At 42.2% G+C, this 23743-nt stretch overlaps 1 protein-coding gene across 1 annotated transcript; it reads right to left on the bottom strand.

Moving 5' to 3' along the window:
- Positions 1–7539: 7539 nt before the first annotated feature.
- On the bottom strand, positions 7540–23059 carry LOC130681839 (histone-lysine N-methyltransferase PRDM9-like). Its single transcript, XM_057495416.1, has 9 exons — positions 23023–23059; positions 20950–21057; positions 14993–15042; positions 13526–13640; positions 12794–12895; positions 12304–12575; positions 11836–11903; positions 10485–10678; positions 7540–8255 (listed from the first exon to the last, which is right to left on the bottom strand). Exons 1-9 carry the CDS (start codon positions 23057–23059, stop codon positions 7540–7542), a joined length of 1662 nt encoding a protein of 553 aa, XP_057351399.1.
- Positions 23060–23743: the final 684 nt, after the last annotated feature.

Raw genomic sequence — 23743 nt, 5'->3', positions numbered from 1 at the left:
CTAGGAAGAATTAATATCGTCAAAATGGCCATCCTGCCCAAAGCAATATACAGATTGGATGCAATCCCTATCAAATTACCAGCAAGATTCTTCAATGAACTGGAACAAATAGTTCAAAAATTCATATGGAAACACCAAAGACCCCAAATAGCCAAAGCAATCCTGAGAAAGAAGAATAAAGTAGGGGGGATCTCACTCCCCAACTTCAAGCTCTACTATAAAGCCATAGTAATCAAGACAATTTGGTATTGGCACAAGAGCAGAGCCACAGACCAATGGAACAGATTAGAGACTCCAGACGTTAACCCAAACATATATGGTCAATTAATATTTGATAAAGGAGCCATGGACATACAATGGCGAAATGACAGTCTCTTCAACAGACGGTGCTGGCAAAACTGGACAGCTACATGTAGGAGAATGAAACTGGATCACTGTCTAACCCCATATACAAAAGTAAACTCAAAATGGATCAAAGACCTGAATGTAAGTCATGAAACCATAAAACTCTTAGAAAAAAACATAGGCAAAAACCTCTTAGACATAAACATGAGTGACCTCTTCTTGAACATATCTCCCTGGGCAAGGAAAACAACAGCAAAAATGAACAAGTGGGACTATATTAAGCTGAAAAGCTTCTGTACAGCAAAAGACACCATCAATAGAACAAAAAGGAACCCTACAGTATGGGAGAATATATTTGTAAATGACAGAGCTGATAAAGGCTTGACATCCAAAATATATAAGGAGCTCACACACCTCAACAAACAAAAAACAAATAATCCAATTAAAAAATGGGCAGAGGAACTGAACAGACAGTTCTCCAAAAAAGAAATACAGATGGCCAACAGACACATGAAAAGATGTTCCACATAGCTTGCCATCAGAGAAATGCAAATTAAAAGCACAATGAGGTATCACCTCACACCAGTAAGGATGACTACCATCCAAAAGACAAACAACAACAAATGTTGGTGAGGTTGTGGAGAAAAGGGAACCCTCCTGCACTGCTGGTGGGAATGTAAAATAGTTCAACCATTGTGGAAAGCAGTATGGAGGTTCCTCAAAACGCTCAAAATAGACTTACCATTGGACCGAGGAATTCCACTCCTAGGAATTTACCCTAAGAATGCAGCACTCAAGTTTGAAAAAGACAGATGCACCCCTATGTTTATCACAGCACTATTTACAATAGCCAATAATTGGAAGCAACCTAAGTGTCCATCAGTAGATGAATGGATAAAGAAGAGGTGGTTCATATACATAATGGAATATTATTCAGCCATAAGAAGAAAACAAATCCTACCATTTGCAACAATATGGATGGAGCTAGAGGGTATTATGCTCAGTGAAATAAGCCAAGCAGAGAAAGAGAAATACCAAATAATTTCACTCAGCTGTGGAGTATAAGAAGAAAGGAAAAACTTAAGGAACAAAAGAGCATCAGAATCACAGAACCCAAGAATGGACTAACAGGTACCAAAGGGAAAGGGACTGGGGAGGATGGGTGGGAAGGGGCAGATAAGAGGGGGGAAGAAGAAAGGGGATATTATGATTAGCATGCATAATGGGGGGGTGGGAGAAAGGGGAGGGCTGTGCAATGCAGAGAAGACAAGTAGTGATTATACAACATTTTGCTATGCTGATGGACAGTGACTGTAAGGGGGTTTGTTGGGGGGGACCTGGTATAGGGGAGAGCCTAGTAAACATAAAGTTCTTCATGTAATTGTAGATTAATGATAAAAAAAAGAAAGAAAAGGGGTATTACTCCATGATAGGATAATACTAACTGCAAATCACTGATTAATGCATGCTTTAAATATCCTTAATTTTGATCATTTAAAGTGTGTCAGATGATCAGCTATGGAAGTACATTTTTCTGATAATATTCCTTTTTCTTAAAAAAAAAAAAGAAAAAAATGCAGTTCCTGTGTGTTGATCTCCAATAGGTTCTTCACAATGGTATAAAGGGCATATCAAAGTGTGGGCAGGGGGTTTGTTTGTGTTCATACAGAGGATCGAAGCCTAATTTGGATACCCAGAAAACGAATTAAGATACGATATGAAGAAGAACTTCCAACATCAACATTCTCTGAAAGAGTCATTCCAGAAGATGATCATCAAAAAACTTCAACAAAGATCCTGGTGCTGTTGCAGTTGTAGCTGCACTCATCCCACTGGTTCCTGGACTTGCCATTGGAATGAAGAAGGAGATATCTAAGCTGGCCTGTGCATACAGTAAAACAACAAATTTGACTGGATCTATACTGTCGGAACTCAACCAAGAATTAGGAGAAGTGCAAGTTGCAGTGCTCCAAAATCTTGTGACTATAGACTATCTACTGTTAAAAGAACATATGGGATGTGAACAGTTTCCAGGAATGGGTTGTTTTAATTTGTCTGATTTTTCTCAAAATATTCAAATTCAGTTAGACAATATCCATCATATTACTGATAAGTTTTCACAAATGCCTAGGGTGCCTAACTGGTTTTCTTGGTCTCACTGGATATGACTGGTAATTGTAGGTCTGCTTTGGTTATGTAGCTGTATTCCTATTATGTTAATGTGTGCATGCAATTTAATTAGTAATTTAAAACCTATACACGCTTATGTTACACTACAAGAAGATATGTCAAAGAAATAATCAATCTTCCCATGTTTTCTTCCGTCTGCTACTTCTATAGCTTCTCTTCTTCCTTCATAATTACAACCCCTAAGTAGAATTTGTGCCTCATACCGAAATTACCGAGTATCATAATTCTTCCAAGTGGTAAAGATACCTCAAGAAAAATGCTGGGCATAGAAGCCACAGGGCATAAATCTGCAAAAACGTAAAAAGCTAACCTTTTCAAACAATATTGCTTCTCTCTCACTTGCCAACTTTACATTTCCCTGTATGGCCCCAGAAGATGACTGGTTAGCCAGAGACGGGTAAGATTCCTCAAGGGAGGAACAACCTAAGAGAGGCACAGTCGCAGGGGGACCATCAGGAGAGAAATTGGGGATCAACAGAGGTGAGGCTTAGAACCTTACCCCCCCTGTTTTGAGAGAAATCTTCTGCATCCGTGGATGTTTTGTTGCCCTTGTCTAGCTTGGATTAATACTTAGTCTATAGGCACAGACCTGATCATCTACATTTGCCCTCTTACAGCACTAAACTATGTTTTCTACCTTTATCTTGCATCTACCTACCACTTCAGCATTTTATTAACAATAATAATAATAATAATAATAAGGGAGAAATGTGGGATTCACATATAAATCAAGTATAAAAATCAAATGAATAATCATAATTGACTTGATTGTTTATAGTTCATGATGCGTGATCAAAACCGAAAGTTTCTGTGATGACTGCCCTTGCACTGTTCACCATGTAAGAACTTATTCACTATGTAAGAACTTGTTCACCATGTAAAAACTTGTTTGTTATGCTTCAGAAGATTGGAGACTGTTGAGAATTAGGCATGGGGTTGATTAATGATTGTGCATTGAGTCCCCTATACAGAATTTTATTGTTGTTAACAACCATATGATCAATAAATATGAGAGATGCCGTCACAAAGAAAAAAAAAGAAAAAGATAAAGAAGCTTTATCTGTGAATACAGCAACTCTGGGCAACACCGTTCCCCAAGGGAGACTGATTCATGTAATGGGGTCATAGGCCAGACTGATAGGACTGGGACCTGACCTGGGGCCAGGCAGGGCAGAGTCCAGGGGTCAAAGAGAAGTTTACCAAATTTCAGACAAATGACTCTCATGTGCTCTTGGCCCTCTGTGAGGCTTGCCCGGACCCCAGCTGTGTCGGGTACTCTCCTGTTCTGGGCTCTTGGCTTACTGTCCTGGTGAGTGACCCCCTCACCTGCCAGCTATGGTGCCCAAGCAAGCCAACAGCATCCTTACCTGGCAGCAGACAAGCAGAGCGAAAGCAGGTGAGGCTGATCTTAGCTGTGGTCAGAGTTCAGTATGTGATGCAGAAGGCTGGCCATGTGTCCCGTCGTTTCAGCTGGTGGTGTGTTTGCCCAAGGACTATCGACCTGCCCCGACGAGGGCAATCACAGTGTCAGGTGGAGGTGCTGGAAGCCAGCAGGTCTTGGAGGCCTGCCAGGTGTTACAGGCACTGGACGGTGGCCTTGGCGAAGGGCTTGTCAGCAGTTTGCCAGGAGATGGAGACTTGGAATCCATTGGATATTAGGCAGTACTCACACCTTTGAGCCTCTTCTGCAAACAAGGATTCTGGCTGCCAGCAGCTGACAGTTGGGTGGAGAGGTGTATGAACTCCCAGACCCATACTTCATAGATTTGAGTTAAATCTATACGTCAGTTTGGGGAGTTGAGCCTTCCTGTCCTGAACATTTGTCTTCCCATATTTAGCTCTTCTTCAAGTTCTTTCATTGGTGTTTTATAGTTTTCAGCTTACAGATCCTGTTCATGTTCTGTTAAATTTATTCCTAAGTATTTCAATATTTTTGGAGCTATTGGAAACGGTATTGCTGGTACATAGATATAAAATTATTTTAAGAGTTTTTTCTTGATGTCCTGTGACCTTAATTAACTCAGTTCTAAGAGAAGTGTTTTGGGCTACTTCTTTTGGTTTTAATCATGTCATCTGCAAGTAGGACGTTTTTACTTCTTCTTTTCCCATCTGTATGCCTTTTATCTCTTATTCTTGCCTTATTATACTGCCTAGGAATTCTAGTATAATTCAAATAACAGTGGTGAGAGAGGTTTCCTTCCCTTGTTCCTGATCTTCAGGGGAAAGCTTTCAGTCTTTTATCGTTAAGTATAATATCACATTTCAGCTTTTTTTATGTGACCTTTGTGAGGCCAAGGAAGTTCCTTTCCATCTTTGTTGACTGACAATTTTTTGAAACTCTTGAATGGATGACATGTTTTTCAAATGCTAATTCTGCATCAGTTGGTATGATTGTATAGTTGTTCTTCTTTATTAATATAGTGCATTACACTGATTTTTTTCAAATATTGAAGCAACTTGCCTTTTCAGGATAAGCCCCACCTGATTGTAGTACATAATGTAATAAATACTTCTGAGCTCAGTTTGCTAAGATTTTGTTTGATTTTTGTGTCAATGTTTATGAGAGATATTAACCCATAGTTTTCTTTTCTTTCTGGCTTTGGTATCAGGTTAATGCTGGTTTTGTAAAAATGAGCTGGGAAGCGTACCCTCCTCTTCTCTTTTTGGGAAGAGTTTGTGTAGAATTGGTATCATTTCATCTTTAAATGTTTAATAGAATTTTGGCTGAGCAAAAAATTTTGAGAGGCTTTTAATTATGAATTCATTTCTTTATAATTAAAGGATTCTTCAGGTCATCTATTTTCTCTTTGATGAGTTCGTTTTCTCTCAAGGAATTTGTCCTTTTTACCTGGGTTGTCATATTTATGTGTGTTGAGTTGTTCATAGTATTTCCTTACTATCTTTTCAATATCGAACAGAGTCTGTATTGAGATCTTCTCATTCATTCCTGATCCTGATAATTTGTATCTTCTTTGTTAACATTTATAAATTTTACTGATATCAGGTAACCAGTTTATTTCATTGATTTTTCTCTATTAGTTTTCTGTTTTTAATTTTGTCCATTTCTGTGCTTAGCTTTTTTTTCCCTCCTTCCTTCTGTTTGATTTGGGTTTATTTTTGGTTCGTTAAAAAAGTTTTTTAAAGCTATCAGTGATTTGATACCTTTTCTTTTTCTTAACCTAAGCATTTAATGCTGTAAGTTTTCCTAAGTTCCACTTTAATTGAATCACACCAATTTAGATATGTTGTTTTAATTTTTATTCAGTTCAAAATATTTCTGAACTTCCTCTTGGCCATTTATTATTCAGAAGTATGTTATTTACAAATATTTGGAGGTTTTCTTTTTAATTTTATGTGATTTAACCCTAAGTCAATTGCATTCTGATCAGAGAGCATAATTTGATAATTATGACTTCAATTCTTTCACATGACTTTTAGGTTGGTATGATGATCCAGGTGGTTGTGTGTCTTTGTGAATGTTCAACGCACATTTAAAATAATATGAACCCCCAGTTGCTTTGCACAGGGCGAGATGGTGAGAGCAAGGCTGAAGCTAAATGCCTTCCTATGACCTAGGGAGTCGTACACCACTTTCACAACACCTGTCAGTCCTGTCCCATGAAGGAGGACGCCGTACCAGAGTGTGGATAACAGGAGGTGGATTTGTTGGTCACCTTGGAGGCTGGTGGTCAGCCTAGGAATGAGGGTTATTACTGAAGGGGAGGAAGAGGAAACAGACCTCTCTCTACTCCTCCTCTAGAATCCATTTGGATCATCAAGGAGTGGGCGAAGGCTGGCTTCACATGTAACTGACAGCTCTGCCTGTGTGTGTGGAGGGAGATTCTGAGGCTTCCAGGCTCAGTGGGGAGGACAGATGCATCCCTGACCTCTCACCTCCTTCTCAGGTTAGATGAGAATTCTGAGAATTCAGTCTGTGCAGAGGTGGCAGTGGTGTCTGTGTAGTCTCTGAATGTGGCTCCCCAGCCCCTATGGTGTCTGTCTTCCCTTGCCCAGCACTAAAGACCTGGAAGGCATAGGCATTGAAAGCAGTGCAGTTGGAGACTGACAGTGAGGAAGGGGCTTGCATTCTCAGCCACCCTCTGTGCCACATTCTCTGTTCATAGATTAGGAAACAGTCACACAGAGAGTGAATGTGTAGCTGTAGGCCACATAGCTGGTGAGGGCAGAGCTCAGTATAGTCTGATCAGAGCATAAACCCAGTGTAGTCTGATAAGGAGTCCATGTGCTATGCACCATGAGATGCTGATGCTGAGCGGGCAGCAAGGAGAGAGGAAGACCAGGTGACCCAGACTGAGCCAGGCAGATGTGCGTGCACACACCCCTTTCTGGCTTTCATCTGTGAGGCTACAGTGGTCCGGGGAAACAGGAGTGGATCCAGGAGAAGGCAAGGGAGGAGGGTGGCAGTGGAGGGAAGGGGTCTATAGGAGGAAACACCACATTTTCCAGGACACCAGGGGATTCCCTTTTCTTATGAGTCTGTCGCAAATCCTAGACTTCTCTCCCTGGGCCCACTAATCAATTATCCAAAGACCTACCCCGATTGACTGCAGACGTATGCCTTTCCAGGGCCTGAGTGCCTGGGAGACCTGGGCTGAGAGTCTGTGTTCTCTGCGGTCCTCTCAGATCCTGCTTTCAGTGATAAGGGGGGAAAGAAGCATGTGGTCTGGACTTCAGATTTGTTTGGAGACAAAATTTATTGGAACAGGAAATCAAAAAGCCATGTAGGGGGTTGGTGTTAACATCCCCAAAGCACTTGAGGAAATTCTCCCCCACTTGTATACTTCATTTCTGGTACTGAAAGTGAGATTTCTGCAAACACTTATTTTTGCACTTGTAATTGGAGTGTAAGGGGTCAGGAGGCTTCCTTTGAAGATTGCTCACAGCATGCGTATGGAGTATGTATGGCTACATTTGTTCTCCTGTGGTTGTTGGGATGCTATTTATTGACAATGGCTCACTCACCATAACTGAAACACGGGGCTTCTACCCCGTGTGTGTCCTCCCGTGTCGGGTGAGGTGTGCCTTCTGCGTGAAGCCCCGCCCACACTGCCTGCAAACATAGGGCTTTTCTCCGGTGTGTGTCCTCTCATGTCGGATGAGGCCTGACTTCTGTGTGAAGCCCCGCCCACACTCCCCAGAAACATAGGGCTTCTCCCCGGTGTGTGTCCTCTCATGTCGGATGAGGTGTGCTTTCTGCGTGAAGCCCCGTCCACACTCCCTGCAAACATAGGGCTTCTCTCTGGTGTCTGTCCTCTGGTGTGGGATGAGATTTGACCTTTCAGTGCAGCCTTGACCCCACCCTCTGTTCTTGACTCTTCCAGTTGACATACCTGCCCCCACAAATGATTTGTCTGTGTCTTCTGGATTCACTTTCTGGCCTGTGCTGGCCTCCATCATTCTTTTATGTGTCCTGGAGCCCCCCATTTGTCCTTTGGGTGGGTTGGAAAAGGTCCCCGAAATCTTCTTCTGCCTTAAACTTTGAAGCAAAGTTTTGGACCTTTCTTTGACCTCTTGACCTTCAGCTTTGTCACTCCAGCTGTGTTGGCCTGGACAGGGATCCTCTGGTTGGAGATGTTTTCCTGGAGGTGTCTGTGGGGGGACCTGAGAGGGGTGATTGCGCTCCACATGCTGGCTGAGGGATTTCTGACTGGAGAAGGCCAGAGAGCAGGAGGCACAGGGATGGATCTCTGGCTTTGGTTCTGCTGAAAGAAGAAGTTTCTGGTCAGGTAGATGTTGACAAAGCTGTCTGGGTGGGATGCTTTGTCTTCTGATGGGCCTGCCCCACTAATCGTTTTTATTGTGCTAACAGCACAAGCTGTGTGTGGCATCTATTAGGAATGGCATAAAACTAAATGTGATTTATTCTCAGAGGAATTAATGTTTAAACAAAAGGGTATTGACAAGCAGCCTATGTGTCGGAACATGTACCAGGGAGTCGCTCCAGCTGGGCCAGGGAGGGGGATTGAGAAAGTGTGGGCTGTGCATCACTTCAGGAAAATGCAGAAAAAGTTTTGAACCAGCCAATAAAATTAAGACAAATGTAAAGAAAGCTTAATATTGATATAACTTGCTTAGGCAAGATCAGGGAGAGATTAGCCAATGAGGAACCAGGGGAGGGACTCATGTGCTAAAGAATAAGTTGCTTTTTGTAAGGGCCCTGAGTGGGCCTGCTCCCCAGACACCTGATCTTGCAAGGCCGCCATTTAAGCCTCGCTCCGTCGTTCTTTTGTCTCTGTGTCGGCTTACTGAGTTCGGACCAGTGAGAGTATTTCTCACACATCTCCACTCCATTTTTATTCACTGCGTCTTCCTCAGAAATCCCCCAAACCCACATCCAGGGCATTTTGTATGTATCGCTCAGTCCAGGAACTTCCAAGTGTCTTCAGAGGCAGCTTCCCCCTCCCACAGATGGACCTGCAGTGGCCTTTTCCTACATCCTAGTATTGTCTACGTCATATCTGCCTGCGACAGTGTCTGCAGCTATCTTATTCTTTGGAGAGGTAACAATGCTCCTGATGACTCAGGTGTAATCGTTCTTAGGTATTTCCTCTGAGGGGAATGGGATCCGCTAAGTTAGGAGCCACTCAGCCTGGAGATGTAGAAATGTAGAAGGCAGGCTAGGATAGTGCTTAAAGAGAGCATGTGTGGGTAAATCTGAATTTGATCATCCACATTCAGAAAGACATATTTAATTGAGGACCCCTATGCTTCTGGATACCCATCAGGAGGTGGGATTCGGATTGGACAAGGGCGAGAGGTCCAGGCCCCACTGACTGAAGGGCTTGGGCTCCTGCTGCCCCAACTAGACTGCGAACTGATTCTTTGTCAGTTTTCTGCAAATCACAAAATGAAAGTATGTCCTTCTTCAAGAGTCACACCACCTATTCATACTTGACTTATTTCATTCAGCCTTAGCATTTTAATTGCAATAACAAGTCCTGTTTCAAAATATATCCCAAATCATACTTCTTATGGCCCCAACTCCCATCTCTCCAATCAACCCACCATCCTCTTTCTGCAGTCTATTTTCCAGAAATTAATGAAAGCATTATCTCAGAGCAGAGCACATGTGACTCTCCAGTTGAAAACTGCACACTGGTTCCATCTCACTCAGGAAAATCCCATGTCTTTATAGGTCATAGGCCTTGGGCTACCATGTATGTACCCAACGTGTGTTCTTGCCCTCTAGGCCTCCTTCCCCTGGTTGGTCTCTCAGCCAGTCCTTGTCACCCCACCTCTCCTGCCTTGGATGGCACACTAGCTGGTGCCTCTGCCTGGACTTCTTTGCCCACAGGTACTTGCGTGTCTCAAATGTTATCTCCTGAGAGAGCCCTTCCCTGACCTCTCTCTGCCACACCTCATTGCCCCCCTCATGGTTCTAGACACCTTCCCTAGATTAGTCCCCCTCAAAGCACTCGTTGCTGTTTGATGCTATGCACACCCACCCACCCTTGTTCACCCATCAGCTGCTCGAGGGGTGATTCTGACTGCCGCTGTTGGGCACAGAGCAGGAACTCACACGAGAACTGACTGAATTGTGAATGAGTGCACATCAACATACACGTCATTCAGAAATATGGAACAAATTAAGAAGAAACAGCTAAAAGGGCCATAAGAAACTGTGTTGCAGAGAGAGCTGGTAGGTGCTTGAAAACTCTTTTTTTTTTTTTGCCCCTAAGTCTTCCAGTACTCTGTGTATGCTGTGATATATTTTATGCACAAAGTATTACAAAAATCAGAGCAAAAATTTTAAAAGTAAAAACTGTTTCTAAGTGTCAAAGGCATATGAAATGAGTCCTTAATTTCTGAAGCATTTGAATTGCAATTTTACTGACTTTATTCTGAATTTTACTCCTCTTAAGAGTTGGACTATGAAATTCCCAAGAATCCTTTCATTTCTTTCCATTTTAAAGAACAGTGGTGCTCACCTCTCTCTGCTGTGAGCTCTCCCTTCCACTTGCTTCCCCGCTTGATGCCCAGCTGCTCGCCATACTCATCTCCATACCAGACCAGCAGTTCACAGCCCGACCTGACGACCTGGCACGTTCTGTAGAAGATCTGACTGTGATACTGAAAGGCCACCAGGTTCTGCTCCTCGTCGTCCCTGGCGCAGTTTACGTACCTAGGATTACAGCAGGCAAAAGGGAAGAAACCACAGGCAGTGAGTTCCTGCCGCTTGCCGTATCCACGTCCAGCCCCATGCCCGATGTTTATGGCTGGCTCTGGCGCTGCCCCCTCCCCTCACTGCTCCTGGGGAAGCTTCTGTACATACCTCAGCCTCTTTCACAATATCATGTGAATTCTTGTTGCCAAGTCTTTCTTACTGTGCTCATCCTGCCTAGAATGCTTTCCTCCCTTGCCTAATTAAGTGTTTTCCAAAGCCTGATTTCAGACTTAGCCTCCACCTCAGTTTGCCATAAAATCCACTGATGTTTAGCTTCTCTAAGTTAAGTCTGTTTTGTAACAGAACTTTGGGCTTGATTATGGACTCTGCTTCTAGATTAGCACGTATCAGCCTAACTCATATCCTGTTTTGAGATGCCTTTGTCCAATCTCTCCACCCTTTATTTAAGGTACCATGTACTTGCTTCCCCCAGGTTTCTATAGAAAACGGAGGTCTTTTTGCCTTAGCATAATAGCACAGGACAACAATGGTTCATTCACATTCTGTGTCCCCCTGGTAACGGAAGGGGCTGGGTCATGAAGCCCAGAGGCTCGCGGCCATACTACAGCTTATTTGAATGCAGGCTTCAGAACCCAGTTCTAGTTAGAAGTGAATCTAAGAAGATTTTCTGCTCTCACAGGTTAAAGATGTGCTGCCCTCCCTTGTTTTAATTTATCTTGGCACTGTGTACTTCTTGAAAAAATAGGAAAATTATTGTTAAATCTTGAAATCAATTTTTAATGGTTTTGCAATATGTCCTCCATAAGGACATGGATTATAATGTGTTTAGTTAAAGAATTCCCTTGTCTGAACTAGAACATAGTAAATGCCTAATAAATGTTGACTAGATAAGTTAAAGTGTGTGAATCTAGGCTCCTTAAGGTTTCTTCTAGGGCTGAAATTTTGTCTAGCATAGAGATTTATATTTTAGGACACATACTATCTTTTTATTTCTTGTTTTTTTCTAAATGGCTCTTGATATAAAACACTGTATGGAGTAAACAGAGAAACAGAGGCTTGAGGAAGACAACTGAGGGAGGCATGATGAGAAGGGAAGGAGTGTGGGCTTGTGAGAGTCAGATGTCCTCTCTGAAACTCAGAAAACCTGGCCTTACCTCATCCAATTGGCACAAGATTTGTCCTTTCCATCCACGTAAAAACAGGAGTTTCTCCCTGTGGTGATCTGAATTTCAGAAAGAAAAGTTAAAGGATTTTTTGCTGGGGGAGGTAACAGAAGAAGTGTTACACCGTATTGTTATCAATGTGCTTTCATCCTGCATGGATTCAGTCACCAACTGAATGTGACATGCTCCTCACCCATCGTCTACGTATCTGAGTCAATTTGCCCACTCAGAGCAAGGGTCCTGTAAGGGAGGAGCCACTTGTCTATGTCTGTACTTCTGTGCTCCCACCTACTCTCTGATCTTTACCTGGGAGCTCCATGCTGATGCAAAGTCCACCCAGTACACAGAGCTGACCATGTTATCTCCATCCATGTTCTGGTAGGTAGAAGGTCAGGTCCCATCAATCCACAGGAGGGATGTGGGAAGCCGGAGGACAGGGGAAGACATAGATGTTCTAACCTGCCAGGAATACCCATTCTTGGCTGCCTCTTCATCTCCTGTGATGTGGCCCTCATAGGGGCCAAAGTGCAGATCCAACGGCAGATCAGATGTTTCATTCCACACTCCAAGCCCAGCCTCAGGGATGCTCGATGGTCTGATTTTCAGCCCAGGGGGCAGAGTGAGGGCTGAGCGGTTGGGATGTCCCTTGTCCACTGCAATGTCCTTTATAAACATAGCGGGCCCACGAGCAGCACAACTGTCAATGAAGACGTTCTGACACTTCTCACAATCTGGAGGTGAGAGCAACAGGGGTCAGGGAAAGCAAAGTGCACGTTCTTGGATGTAAAGAGCTCCAGAAAGAGTGCAGGCACTCACACCATTTAGCTTCAGTCCTGCATTCCAAGTCATTAGAGGAAGGGAATAATGTGGGGACTGAAAACAACAACATGAAATTATTGTACCAAGACACAACAGCCTTCTCTGTGAGTGGGCCAAAAGGGTCACTTACAGAGGTAGTCGTCATCCTGGGGCTCGCTGACCTCTTGGTACACACAGCCCTTTCTTTCTTGTAGGTTATACGTCTTTCCTTCAGTCTCCTCTCCCCCAAGTTCTAAGTTGGAGAAAGGTAGGTAAGTGAGGTTGGTGAGGTCTGGAATGTTAGTCTCTGTTTGGTCAGACAATGAAATCTCTTCCCATCAAATGATCCCCTGTCCTTCTACACACTCTGGTTTTCACCCCATTAACTACTGGTTCAGAGAGACTACCATTCAACACTGACCATGGATGCTCAATTGAATTTCAGTTATTCTCATTATCAGGTTAAACTTCCCAAGGTTTGTACTTCAAAAATGGTTCATTCACACATTTATTCATTCAGAGAATATTTGTTGAGGGCATGTAACATGGTAGGCATTAAACAAAGGTCTGGGCATACAATACCAAGAAAGTATGGTCTGTTATCACAGATGGATTTATTGGACAACTTGCACAGGCCAATTCTTTTATTTTTAAATGAATGTTTTCAAACAATACATGAGCTATGCATCCTTATCTTCACTTTACAAATGAACATTCAGGAACTCAGAGAATTTATAAGATTTGCCCGAGGCCCTAGTGGTAACTTCAGGCCTCAGGTTAGTCCAGCTTAAACCCGGGCCTATCCAAAGTGCAAACCGCATGCTTTCACCATATTCATCAGCCTTCCTAAAGGACTGAGAGCGACTGAAGTTTTTCCTCTTACCCATTTTTTTTCTAGAGTGATGTCCAGAGGTACTTGCTTTTCCAGGAGGGGAAACTGGTTTCTGGGCCTGCTCGGAAGAGGAAATGTAGAAATGTACAGAGAGTATCAAATACATCTGGGAAATGAGGTGACCAAACAGTGAGATTGGAAGAGAACCGAGAAATCTAGACGATAAAGGAAAGATGACAAAGGTTGCAGACTGCCAGATCCTGGAAAGAGTGTCTGGAATTGGATTAGCTGGTCCTGTCAATTCTGTCTGAATAAGGTTGTAACGCCAGCTGGTTTTCCTCAGTTTCCTGACCCATAAACTGGCAAATATGTGAATTCTTAATGTTATAATGAACATGAAATGTCATACTGTTTTGTGACCAAATTATTTTGTGAGCTAATGCAGCATGAATGTGAGATTAGTCTTGCTATCAACTTACCTCCTCACTTGCCTCCATATTTGAAGTCTATCTTATAGATACTATCTTCAGCATTCCTTGACCCTCTTACATCTAGTTTAATTTGTTTGATCTAGTTTAATGCGAATTACTCAGAAAATATACAGGGCCTTGAGCTGGGCCTGGGACTTCTGAGAAGAGTCAGGTATGAACAAGGTTCTCAAAGAACTCCCATTTCAGAGGCAGGCTACACAGATGATTACAAATAAATGTGATGGCCTAAGTAAGGCTCGGAGGAAAGACTCACTTCCTCCTACTAGAATGAGCATTTGAAAGCAGTGCCAGATGGATGTGTTTTGGCTGAATAGTGTGTAGCCTATATGAAGTCCTTCAGCTATTTTCTTATTTGTTGTTCCTCAACCATCAAACTTGGAGTTCCTCTGGGCTGGGAGATGCCTCTTTTGATTAGAGTTGGGGGCTGTGAGGGTGGGGATCCTATCTCCTTCATATGGGACTATTCACTGTCAGTACTGACCATTTGTAAGCTTCCCTTAGTCAGAGGGTCTTAGCGCATCTCCCACTTTAGCATAGCGGACAGGAGCTTAAGTTGTTATCACCAGTAAGATGAGTGAAGTTATGAATAAAGACAGTGTGAGTTTTAGACAACTATGAAAGTTTTAATGGGCTTGTAAGTGGTTTAGAGAAGGAGCTTTGGGTCAGATTGCACTACCACTGAAACTGTGATCCAAGGCATGTAATCAAACATTTCTTTACCTCAGTTTCCTCCTCTATCAATGGTGATGGTTATAGTACCTACCTCATAGGGTTCCTGCAAGGTTCAAGTCAGGTTACTCATGTAAAATGCTTAAAATAAAGCCTGAAGTATTGTGAAAATAGAAACACGTGGTAGCTGCTTTGTTGCTGTTCTTACTTGCTATTAAAATGATAGCAGACATTGTGCAGAAGGGATCGGGAAAGGAAGGCAGCAGTTTCTAGCACACTCAGTGCCTTCTCCTCCTCTTACCTGTGTTTGGGTCCATGAGAAAGATTTTCTTGTCAACAGGATTTAGGAAATACTCACCTTCTGGTGTTTACTCCGTTTCACTCTGAAGGCCACCCAAGAAGGTTTGCCTAAAGGTGAAGAAAAATCAAAGTTTCAGTTGGTAAATAATTCCAAACTCTGGAAATTCGCATTAGGGACATGGCAGTCTGAACTAGAGTGATGAGTACAAGGAGTATTGAAGGGCGATAGGAAAATGGTTTCTGAAGTAGCATTGAGGCTTTCAATATTGGGGTCATCAACTAACTTTTTAAAAATGTTTAAAAACTAGAGAAAATGTCATTTATATTTCTTCCTATGTTCATAAATTATCTATTGCATTCATCATTAAATAATAAATTGGCCTTTTTTAACAAAAATACCCAACAAACTGGGAGTAGAAGGAAATTGCCTCACTATAATAAAAGTCAAATATGAAAAGTCCACCTCCCACCTCGTATTCAACAGTGAAGAAATGAGAGCATTTCTTGTAAGATTAAGAACAAGCCAAGGATGTCCACTCTTGCCACTTCCATTCAAAATAGTACTGCAAGACCGAGCCAGGGAATCACACAAGAAAAGGAAATAAAAGGAATCCGACTTGGCAAGAAAGAAGTAAAATTATGCCTGGCTGCAGATCTTATATGGAGAAAATTGTAAAGATTCTTCCCCAAATCCTGTTAGAACTAATAAATTCAGTAAAGTTGCAGGATACAAAATTAACACCACAAAATGACTTGCACTTCTATGCACTAACAAGGAACAATCTAAAAAGGCAGCTAAGAAGACAATCCATTTTGAACAGCAACAAAATGAATGAAGTAATTAAGAGTAAACTTAACCAAGGAAGTGAAACACTTGCACACTGAAAATCAGAGAACATTGTGGAAAGAAATTAAAGAAAACACAGTAAATGGAAAGGACACAGTCTCTTCAACAGACGGTGGAGCTGAGAGTATCTACATGCAAATGAGTGAAAGTGGGCCCTTTTTTTGACATCATATACATAAATCAGCTCAAAGTGGATTACAGACCCAAATGGAAGACCTTGAAGTATAAAACTCTTAGGAAAAAATAAGGGCAAACTTCCTGACATTGGAATGGGCAATGATTTCTGGGATATGGCATGAGAAGCACAAGAAACAAAATAAAAAATAGATGAGACCACTAAAGATTTCTGTGAAACAAAGGACACAACCAACAGAGTGACAAGGCAACATGTAGAATGGCAGGAAGTATTTGTAAAACATACATCTGATAAGGGTTTAATATCCAGAATATATAAGGGACTCCTACAATTCAGCAGTAAAAAATCAAGTGACTAAATTAAAAATTGGGTGCTATGGAATGAATTGTGTCCCTGCAAAACTCCTATGTTGAAACCCTAACCCCCAATGTGATGGTATTTGGAGATGGAGCATTTTGGACTTAACTAGGGATGGATGAGGTCATGAGATGGGGCCCTCATGATAGGATTGGTCTCATCAGGAAGAAGAGAAAGATCTGTGTCTTTCTCCCTAAGAGTACACACAAAGAAGAGTACCAACACAGAGCAAGATGGAGGTTGGCTAAGAGCAAGGAAGATAATTTCACCATGAGAGCACCTTGATCTTGGACTTCCAGTCTCCAAAAGTGTGAGAAAAACACATTTCTGAGGATTGTCACTCAGTCTATGGTATTTGATTATGGCAGCCCAAGCAGACTAATACAATGGAAAAAGGACTTGAATAGATATTTATCCAAAGAAGATATGTGTAAATGGCCCACAAACATATGAAAAGATGCTCAATATCAATAATCACCATGAAAATGCAAACAAAACCACAGCAACATGTCATCTCATACCTGTTAGGATGGCCAGTATGAAAATAACATACAATAACATGTGTTGACAAGGATGTTGGGAAACTGAAATGCTTACACACTGTTTGTTGGAATGTAAAGTGTTGCAGCCACTATGTAAAACAGTATGGAGTTTCCTCAAATAATTAGAAATACAACTTCCCTATGATTTGGCAATCCAACTTCTGGGTATATATGAAGAGAATTTGAAAACAGGATCTTGAATAAATATCTCTGCACTCATGGCCACTGCCGCATTATTCACAGTATCCAAGGTGTGAAAGCACCCTAAATGATGGATAAATGGATGAAGAAATTGTGCTATACACACACACACACACACACACACACACACACACACACACACACACAGGAATATTATTCTGCCTTTAAAAAAGGAGGAAATCCTCTCATATGCTACATCATGGATGGACCTTGAGGACGTTATGCTAAACGAGATAAAACAATCACAAACAACAAATACTTATATGAGATATCTAAAGTAATCAAATTCATGGAAACACAAAATGGAATGGTGGTTGCCTGGGGCTTGGGGGAGGATCCCCTGGGGAGTTGTTCACTGGCTATAGAGTTTCAGTCATAGAAGACGAAAAGTCCAAGCAATCTGTTGTACAACAATGTGCATGTAGTGAGTAATACCGTGTTGCCAAAAGTAAATTCGAAATGGATCAAAGACCTGAATGTAAGTCATGAAACCATAAAACTCTTAGAAAAAAACATAGGCAAATATCTCTTGGACATAAACATGAGCAACTTCTTCATGAACATTATCTCCCTGGGCAAGAGAAACAAAAGCAAAAATGAACAAGTGGGACTATATCAAGCTGAAAAGCTTCTGTACAGCAAAGGACACCATCAATAGAACAAAAAGGTACCCTATAGTATGGGAGAATATATTCATAAATGACATATCCGATAAAGGATTGACATCCAAAATATATAAAGAGCTCACGCACCTCAACAAACAAAAAGCAAATAATCCAATTAAAAAATGGGCAGAGGAGCTGAACAGACAGTTCTCCAAAGAAGAAATTCAGATGACCAACAGACACATGAAAAGATGCTCCACAACACTACTCATCAGAGAAATGCAAATTAAAACCACAATGAGCTATCACCTCACACCAGTAAGGATCGCCACCATCCAAAAGACAAACAACAACAAATGTTGGCGAGGTTGTGGAGAAAGGGGAACCCTCCTACACTGCTGGTGGGGATGTAAATTAGTTTAACCATTGTGGAAAGCAGTATGGAGTTTCCTCAAAAAGCTCAAAATAGAAATACCATTTGACCCAGGAATTCCACTCCTAGGAATTTACCCTAAAAATGCAGCAGCCCAGTTTGAAAAAGACAGATGCACCCCTATGTTTATCCCAGCACAATTTACAATAGCCAAAAAATGGAAGCAACCTAAATGTCCATCAGTAGATGAATGGATAAAGAAGAGGCGGTACATATACACAATGGAATATTATTCATCCATAAGAAAAAACAAATCCTACCATTTGCAACAAGGTGGATGGAGCTAGAGGGTATTATGCTCAGTGAAATAAGCCAGGTGGAGAAAGACAAGTACCAAATGATTTCACTCATCTGTGGAGTATAAGAACAAAGGAAAACTGAAGGAACAAAACAGCAGCAGAATCACAGAACCCAAGAATGGACTAACAGTTACCAAAGGGAAAGGGACTGGGGAGGATGGGTGGGAAGGGAGGGATAAGGGCAGGGAAAAAGAAAGGGGGCATTACGATTAACATGTATATTGTTGGGGGGGCACGGGGAGGGCTGTGCAACACAGAGAAGACAGGTAGTGATTCTACAGCATCTTACTACACCGATGGACAGTGACTAATGGGGTATGTGGAGGTGACTTGGTGAAGGGGGGAGTCTAGTAAACATAATGTTCTTCATGTAATTGTAGATTAGTGATAACAAAAAAAAGATTTGAACAGTCATCTCATCAGAGAAGATTCACAGATGGAAAATAAGCATATGAAAAGATAAATAACAATGATGCCATCAACTACCTATTATAATGGCTAACTAACAATAATACTAACTACAAAAAAATACTAACAACAGTAAATGTGGAACAACAGGGAGTCTCATTCACTGCTGGTGGCACGGCCACTTAGGAATACACTTTGGCAGATTCTACAAAATTAAATATACTCTTACCATATAATCCAGCAATCACCGTGCTTAGTATTATCCCAAATAACTTAGAAACTTATGTCCACATAAAAAACTGCACATGAAAATTTAGAGCAGCTTTATTCATAATTGCCAAATATTGGAACCAGTGTCTTTCAAAGGTGACTGGATGAACAAACAGCTGTATATCCATGCAATGGAATATTGTTCAATGTGGGAAAAAAGAGCTATTAAGTCAGACACACACACACACACACACAGAGAGAGAGAGAGAGAGAGAGAGAGAGAGAGAGAGAGAGAGAGACCAAACTTAAATGCATATTGCTAAGTAAAAGTAACCAGTGTAAAAGACTACATACTGTGTGATTCCAACTATATGACATTTTGGAAAAGGCAAAACTATAGAGATGGTAAGAAGATCAGTGGCTGCCAGAGGTTGGGGGGAAGGAGGATAAACAGGTGCAGCACAGAGGATTTTTAGGGCAGTGAAACTATTTTGGGTAAAACTGTAAAAGGTGAACACATGAAACTGCACATTTGTTAAAACCCATAGAACTGTACAACACAAAGATTGAACCCTACTATAAACCGTGGACTCCAGTCAATAATAGTCTATCAGTATCAGTTCATCAATTGTAACAGATGTACCACAGCAATTCAAGATGTTAATAATTGGGGAAACTGTGGGCAGAGGGAAAGGGAACTCTCTGTACTTTCTGTTTAATTTTTCTTTAAGCTTAAAAATTCTCTAAAAAATAAAGCCTATTAATTTAAAAAAAGTAATAATAATAATACCGTGTTGCCTACTTAAAAACTGCTCAGGGGAAAAACTTATTATTTTTTGTTTTCTTTTAAACCACAATAAAAATAAAGAAAGAAATTGACTGGGGTGGGGGTTTTAATTGCATCCAGATAGCGATGCACAGATGTACGATAAACCATGGGCATACGGTTTCCTACGAAGACTCTCCTTCCATGTCAGAACCTTTGTGGATTTCAGATCTCTTACACTCCTTTTAAGATCCTGAGGACTCAGAAATCTGTAGATGGAGAATAATAGACCTAATCCAAGCTGCCTTCCCCAGTTTAGGCAGACTGACTCCTCTTTTAAACCTTCCTGTCTGAGGGGCAGCAGAAGTGAGCCTCTCATTTCTGTTTTATAGTGATTGTACCTCATTTATTTAGCTGATGCTGTCTCTCGTTAGGGACAGGGGGGAAAGATCAGCGACACTAACTAGTTCTCTCAAACACTTTCTTGGAATCCAGGCAAAGAATCACATTCACTTTTGGGTAAGAACACCATGTGGTATGATTAAATATACATGCATAAGTCATGTAACTTTACATAATATATTAATCATTCCCTCTTCTAAGACATTTAATCCAATGACTGAACTACCATGAGATTAGTGTTAGAAAGCTCCGTTTTGGATTTATAGTCTAATTAAGATTTCCTTAACTGCCTTTTCATTAGTTAACAATGTTTACAAATGCAAATAACAACGATATATTTTAAAGTATGGAGAGTTAACACTGGAAAACCTATATATCCACTACCATTCAGTCTTATTGCAACATTCTGCTACAAAAGGCTTCAGGTCTTTATTTCTACTTCAAAAATCAAACACAAAAATAAAAACAAACAGAAAACTAATCAATATACAGTGAAGCCACCTGCCAGCCCTTCCTTCTTCTCTTGTGGTGATAACTATTCTGAATTTGGTATTTCTTATCACATTCCGATTGTTATACATCTGCTGCTTATTAATATATCTTTAAATAACATATATAATTACTTTACCCATTTAAAAACTTTATATGAATAGCCTCTTACTGTATAATATGCTGTTTTGTACCTTGCTTGCTTTGTGAACGTCTGTGATTTTGAGGAAATAGTGTTTCTGTTGTTACCTCCTGAGACCCAGCTGGTACCTGAACCCAGGTCAGCTTCAGGACACCTTTAAATCCTCCTGGCTCCTCACCTTGCTGACTGGGCGTCCATTCTTCATCAGAATCCTCAGTGTCATCCACCTGGGGCTTGGTGGCCTGCCTGCGACGACGCGTGAGAGCTGGTCGAGGAGATCTGAGACCTGGAAAGAAGCAAAATCTTTGTCTTAAAAGGGAAGAGCTGGAAGGATGAACAAAGTACAGCAAGAAATGAAAGCACTATAAAGTCATAGCGACTCAGTTGGATGTGCTGGGAGGGTGTAGAGTAAGGCAGGAGGTGAGCTCCGCATTACCGGTACTGGCCCCACACTGATACAGAGAGCATTTCCCTCTGGGTTTGTCTCCACACAGAAGGGAACTGTGGGCAGACGGAGCCACCTGAGAGAGAGCCACACTGATGCAGGGGTTGAAGACTTGCTGCCCAGGCTACTCTGCACTCCACATGTTGTGTTCCCTATAGCGACCAGGGCTTCATAGTTCCTTTTCACATTCCTGTATCGGGTTTTCTCCCAGTCTCCCATCTCTGTCCATTCTTTCTTGGAGAAGTATCTGGAAATGTCTTTGAAAGCATCTCTGGCTCAGAGAAAATAATAGGTTCCATCAGTGATTTACTAATACAAGTCAGAACTGTGAGCTGGGCCTTCTGCTCCATCTTGCATGTAGGGTGTAGCCTGAGGCCGCTGGGTGGTCTCTGAAATAAGGGTGAAGACTCGGTCTCCTGACTGGGTCCTGAATTACTGTGCAAACACCAAGTGAGAATTTTCCCATCCCTCCCCTGACGTAGAGCAGTTGCTGATGCTAGGGTCCCGTTTTCTCCCCATGTCTCAGACATCCTGCATGCACTCACAGAGAGGGTCGCCTACTGGTGCAGGCTCCTTGTCACCGGGCTCCTCTTCCCCTCCTTCTTACAGACCCCATCTGGAGCCTGGCTTCACCTCCCACACCTCTCACCATGGCCTTCCAGCTCGTTGCCTTTGAGTGTCCCTTGGTATGTTGAGAAGAAGAGTATGTAATTATGTAAATTCTGATAAGACAATGTATAGACACAACATAAATTACATATGGTTCAAAGATCTAAACACAACTAATGGAATAATAGGTAATATTAGAAAAATCACCCAGAGAGTTTTAAATCTGAAAGCATGTTTAAATAATGTAGGTCTAAGAAGGCCTCATAAATAATGCATAAGTAAAACCAAATAAAAACAGAAAACCTGGAAAAAGGAGCCCCCATGCCAATTACTGAGCTGACCTTGCTGCTGGCAAAGAACACACCCTTTGGATGTTTCAATTCCCCACAATCCCATGGTTGAGGCAAGTGCCTCCTCCCTGACAGCCTCTTGGTCTGCCAAGAGAGGTTAAAATCCTCACTGAATGTGCCCCTGGCTCAACAACCATACAGCGGCCTGTGGTCCTGACATCCTTGGCCTGCTGGTTGTAAAAAACCTGTTTTTTTTTTCATACCTTTTGAGAATTAAGTACATGAGAGTGAGTGTGTCTCTAAGCAGGCAGTTTCTCACTGCGTGGTCTTGTAGAGCCACTGGCTACCTTGGCTCAGCCACTGGGGCCTCCAGTGGACTCTATGGTATGGAATAATCTTTGAGACTCTCACTGCTCCCTGAGCAAGAATCTCCTTACCATCCTAGCTTTTGGTCTCTGCTCTTTCTGAAGGAGAAGAGACTGGAAATGAGCCAACTTCTTCTTTGGGAATGGGTGAGGAATGTGGTCAGGGGTCAGGTGTGACTCCTGGGCTCCCACCTCCCAGGGACATAAATGATGCCTGTATGCCTTTGGAGGGCACAGGGGCTGTTCTGGGCCCATCTTGAGATGCCGAGACCTGACACCTGAGGCAGGAGCCTTGCATTTACCACCAGCAGCAACACTGCCCTTTTGGTAAGTGGAGAGCTTCATGCCTCTGTGGGAGGACACCAGGAGCACTGCCCAGGTGACTGTCGCCCCAGCCTTCAGTTTGACCCCTCCTCCCTTGGGTTTCAGGTTTGCCACAGCTGCACTGGGCCATGAGTGATATGAAATCTACTGCTTTTCCCACCTGGCATCTGTTCTCATGCCAGGTCCAGCACCTCAGCTTTCCTGGAACTATGTCTCACCTGCTTCAGTCCAAGCAGTTCCAGAGGCAGACCCCATGTTCCAACCATCTCAAAGATGGGCTATGATCCCAGTCTAGCCAGCCACACATTCTATCCTCTGGGTGCTCCGATGGGTTCAGCGATGAGAATGTGAATAAGCCAGGCTAAAGGCATTTAAACCTGTGGCTTTTCATGGATCTCCAGAGAAGGAGAAACCATTCCTGCTAGAATGGACAGTGAGTGGGTGTCGGCCTGTAGCTGCTGAAGGTCCCAGATGTAGCAAGAGAGTTTGTGCCTGTGAATGGGGCCACCCCAAAGGCACATAGTACATTGGAGGATTGGAAGAGAGTCCAGGTCACACTGTAAGAGGGTGAACAGCTGGACCTCCCAGGCCCTAACCTGATCTTAAACTTGCCTCATATTTTTCCATTAAAAAATAATTTATTCTACTTCACTAGGTGTGTCCACTGTCTTGCAAAAACAAATTCCTAGTTGATATATCAATATCAGTAATTCCTGAGAATCCCTCCACCTGGAGTCCTCGCTGGGTGGGGCAAGCCTGGGAGAGATGAAGACTGTGCGTGGGGCCAGATCTCAAGGGGGCTGCCACACAGCTCTGTCCTTGTTCCTTCCCAGTCCGGGGAGAGGAAGCCCTGGAACAGTGACAGGAGAATCAAGATCAGAGCAGAAAGAAATAAAATCGAGAAGAATAAAACAATAGAAAGAATCAATGAAAGCAGGA

Source organism: Manis pentadactyla, chromosome X (genome assembly GCF_030020395.1).
Source record: "Manis pentadactyla isolate mManPen7 chromosome X, mManPen7.hap1, whole genome shotgun sequence".
In the NCBI taxonomy this organism is placed as follows: domain Eukaryota; kingdom Metazoa; phylum Chordata; class Mammalia; order Pholidota; family Manidae; genus Manis; species Manis pentadactyla.
The sequence above is the reverse complement of the archived record's forward strand: the minus strand, read 5'-3'. Positions and strand labels throughout refer to the sequence as shown.

Excerpts from the sequence above, each read along its gene's own strand:
- LOC130681839 (XM_057495416.1), bottom strand. The coding sequence starts at position 23,059 with ATGGGGTCTGCCTCTGGAACTGCTTGGACTGAAGCAG. Across the intron at positions 15,043-20,949 it reads ATGGACGCCCAGTCAGCAAG|GCAAACCTTCTTGGGTGGCC; the intron begins GTGAGGAGCCAG and ends CTTCACCTTTAG. Across the intron at positions 12,896-13,525 it reads TCACTCTAGAAAAAAAATGG|AACTTGGGGGAGAGGAGACT; the intron begins GTAAGAGGAAAA and ends TCTCCAACTTAG.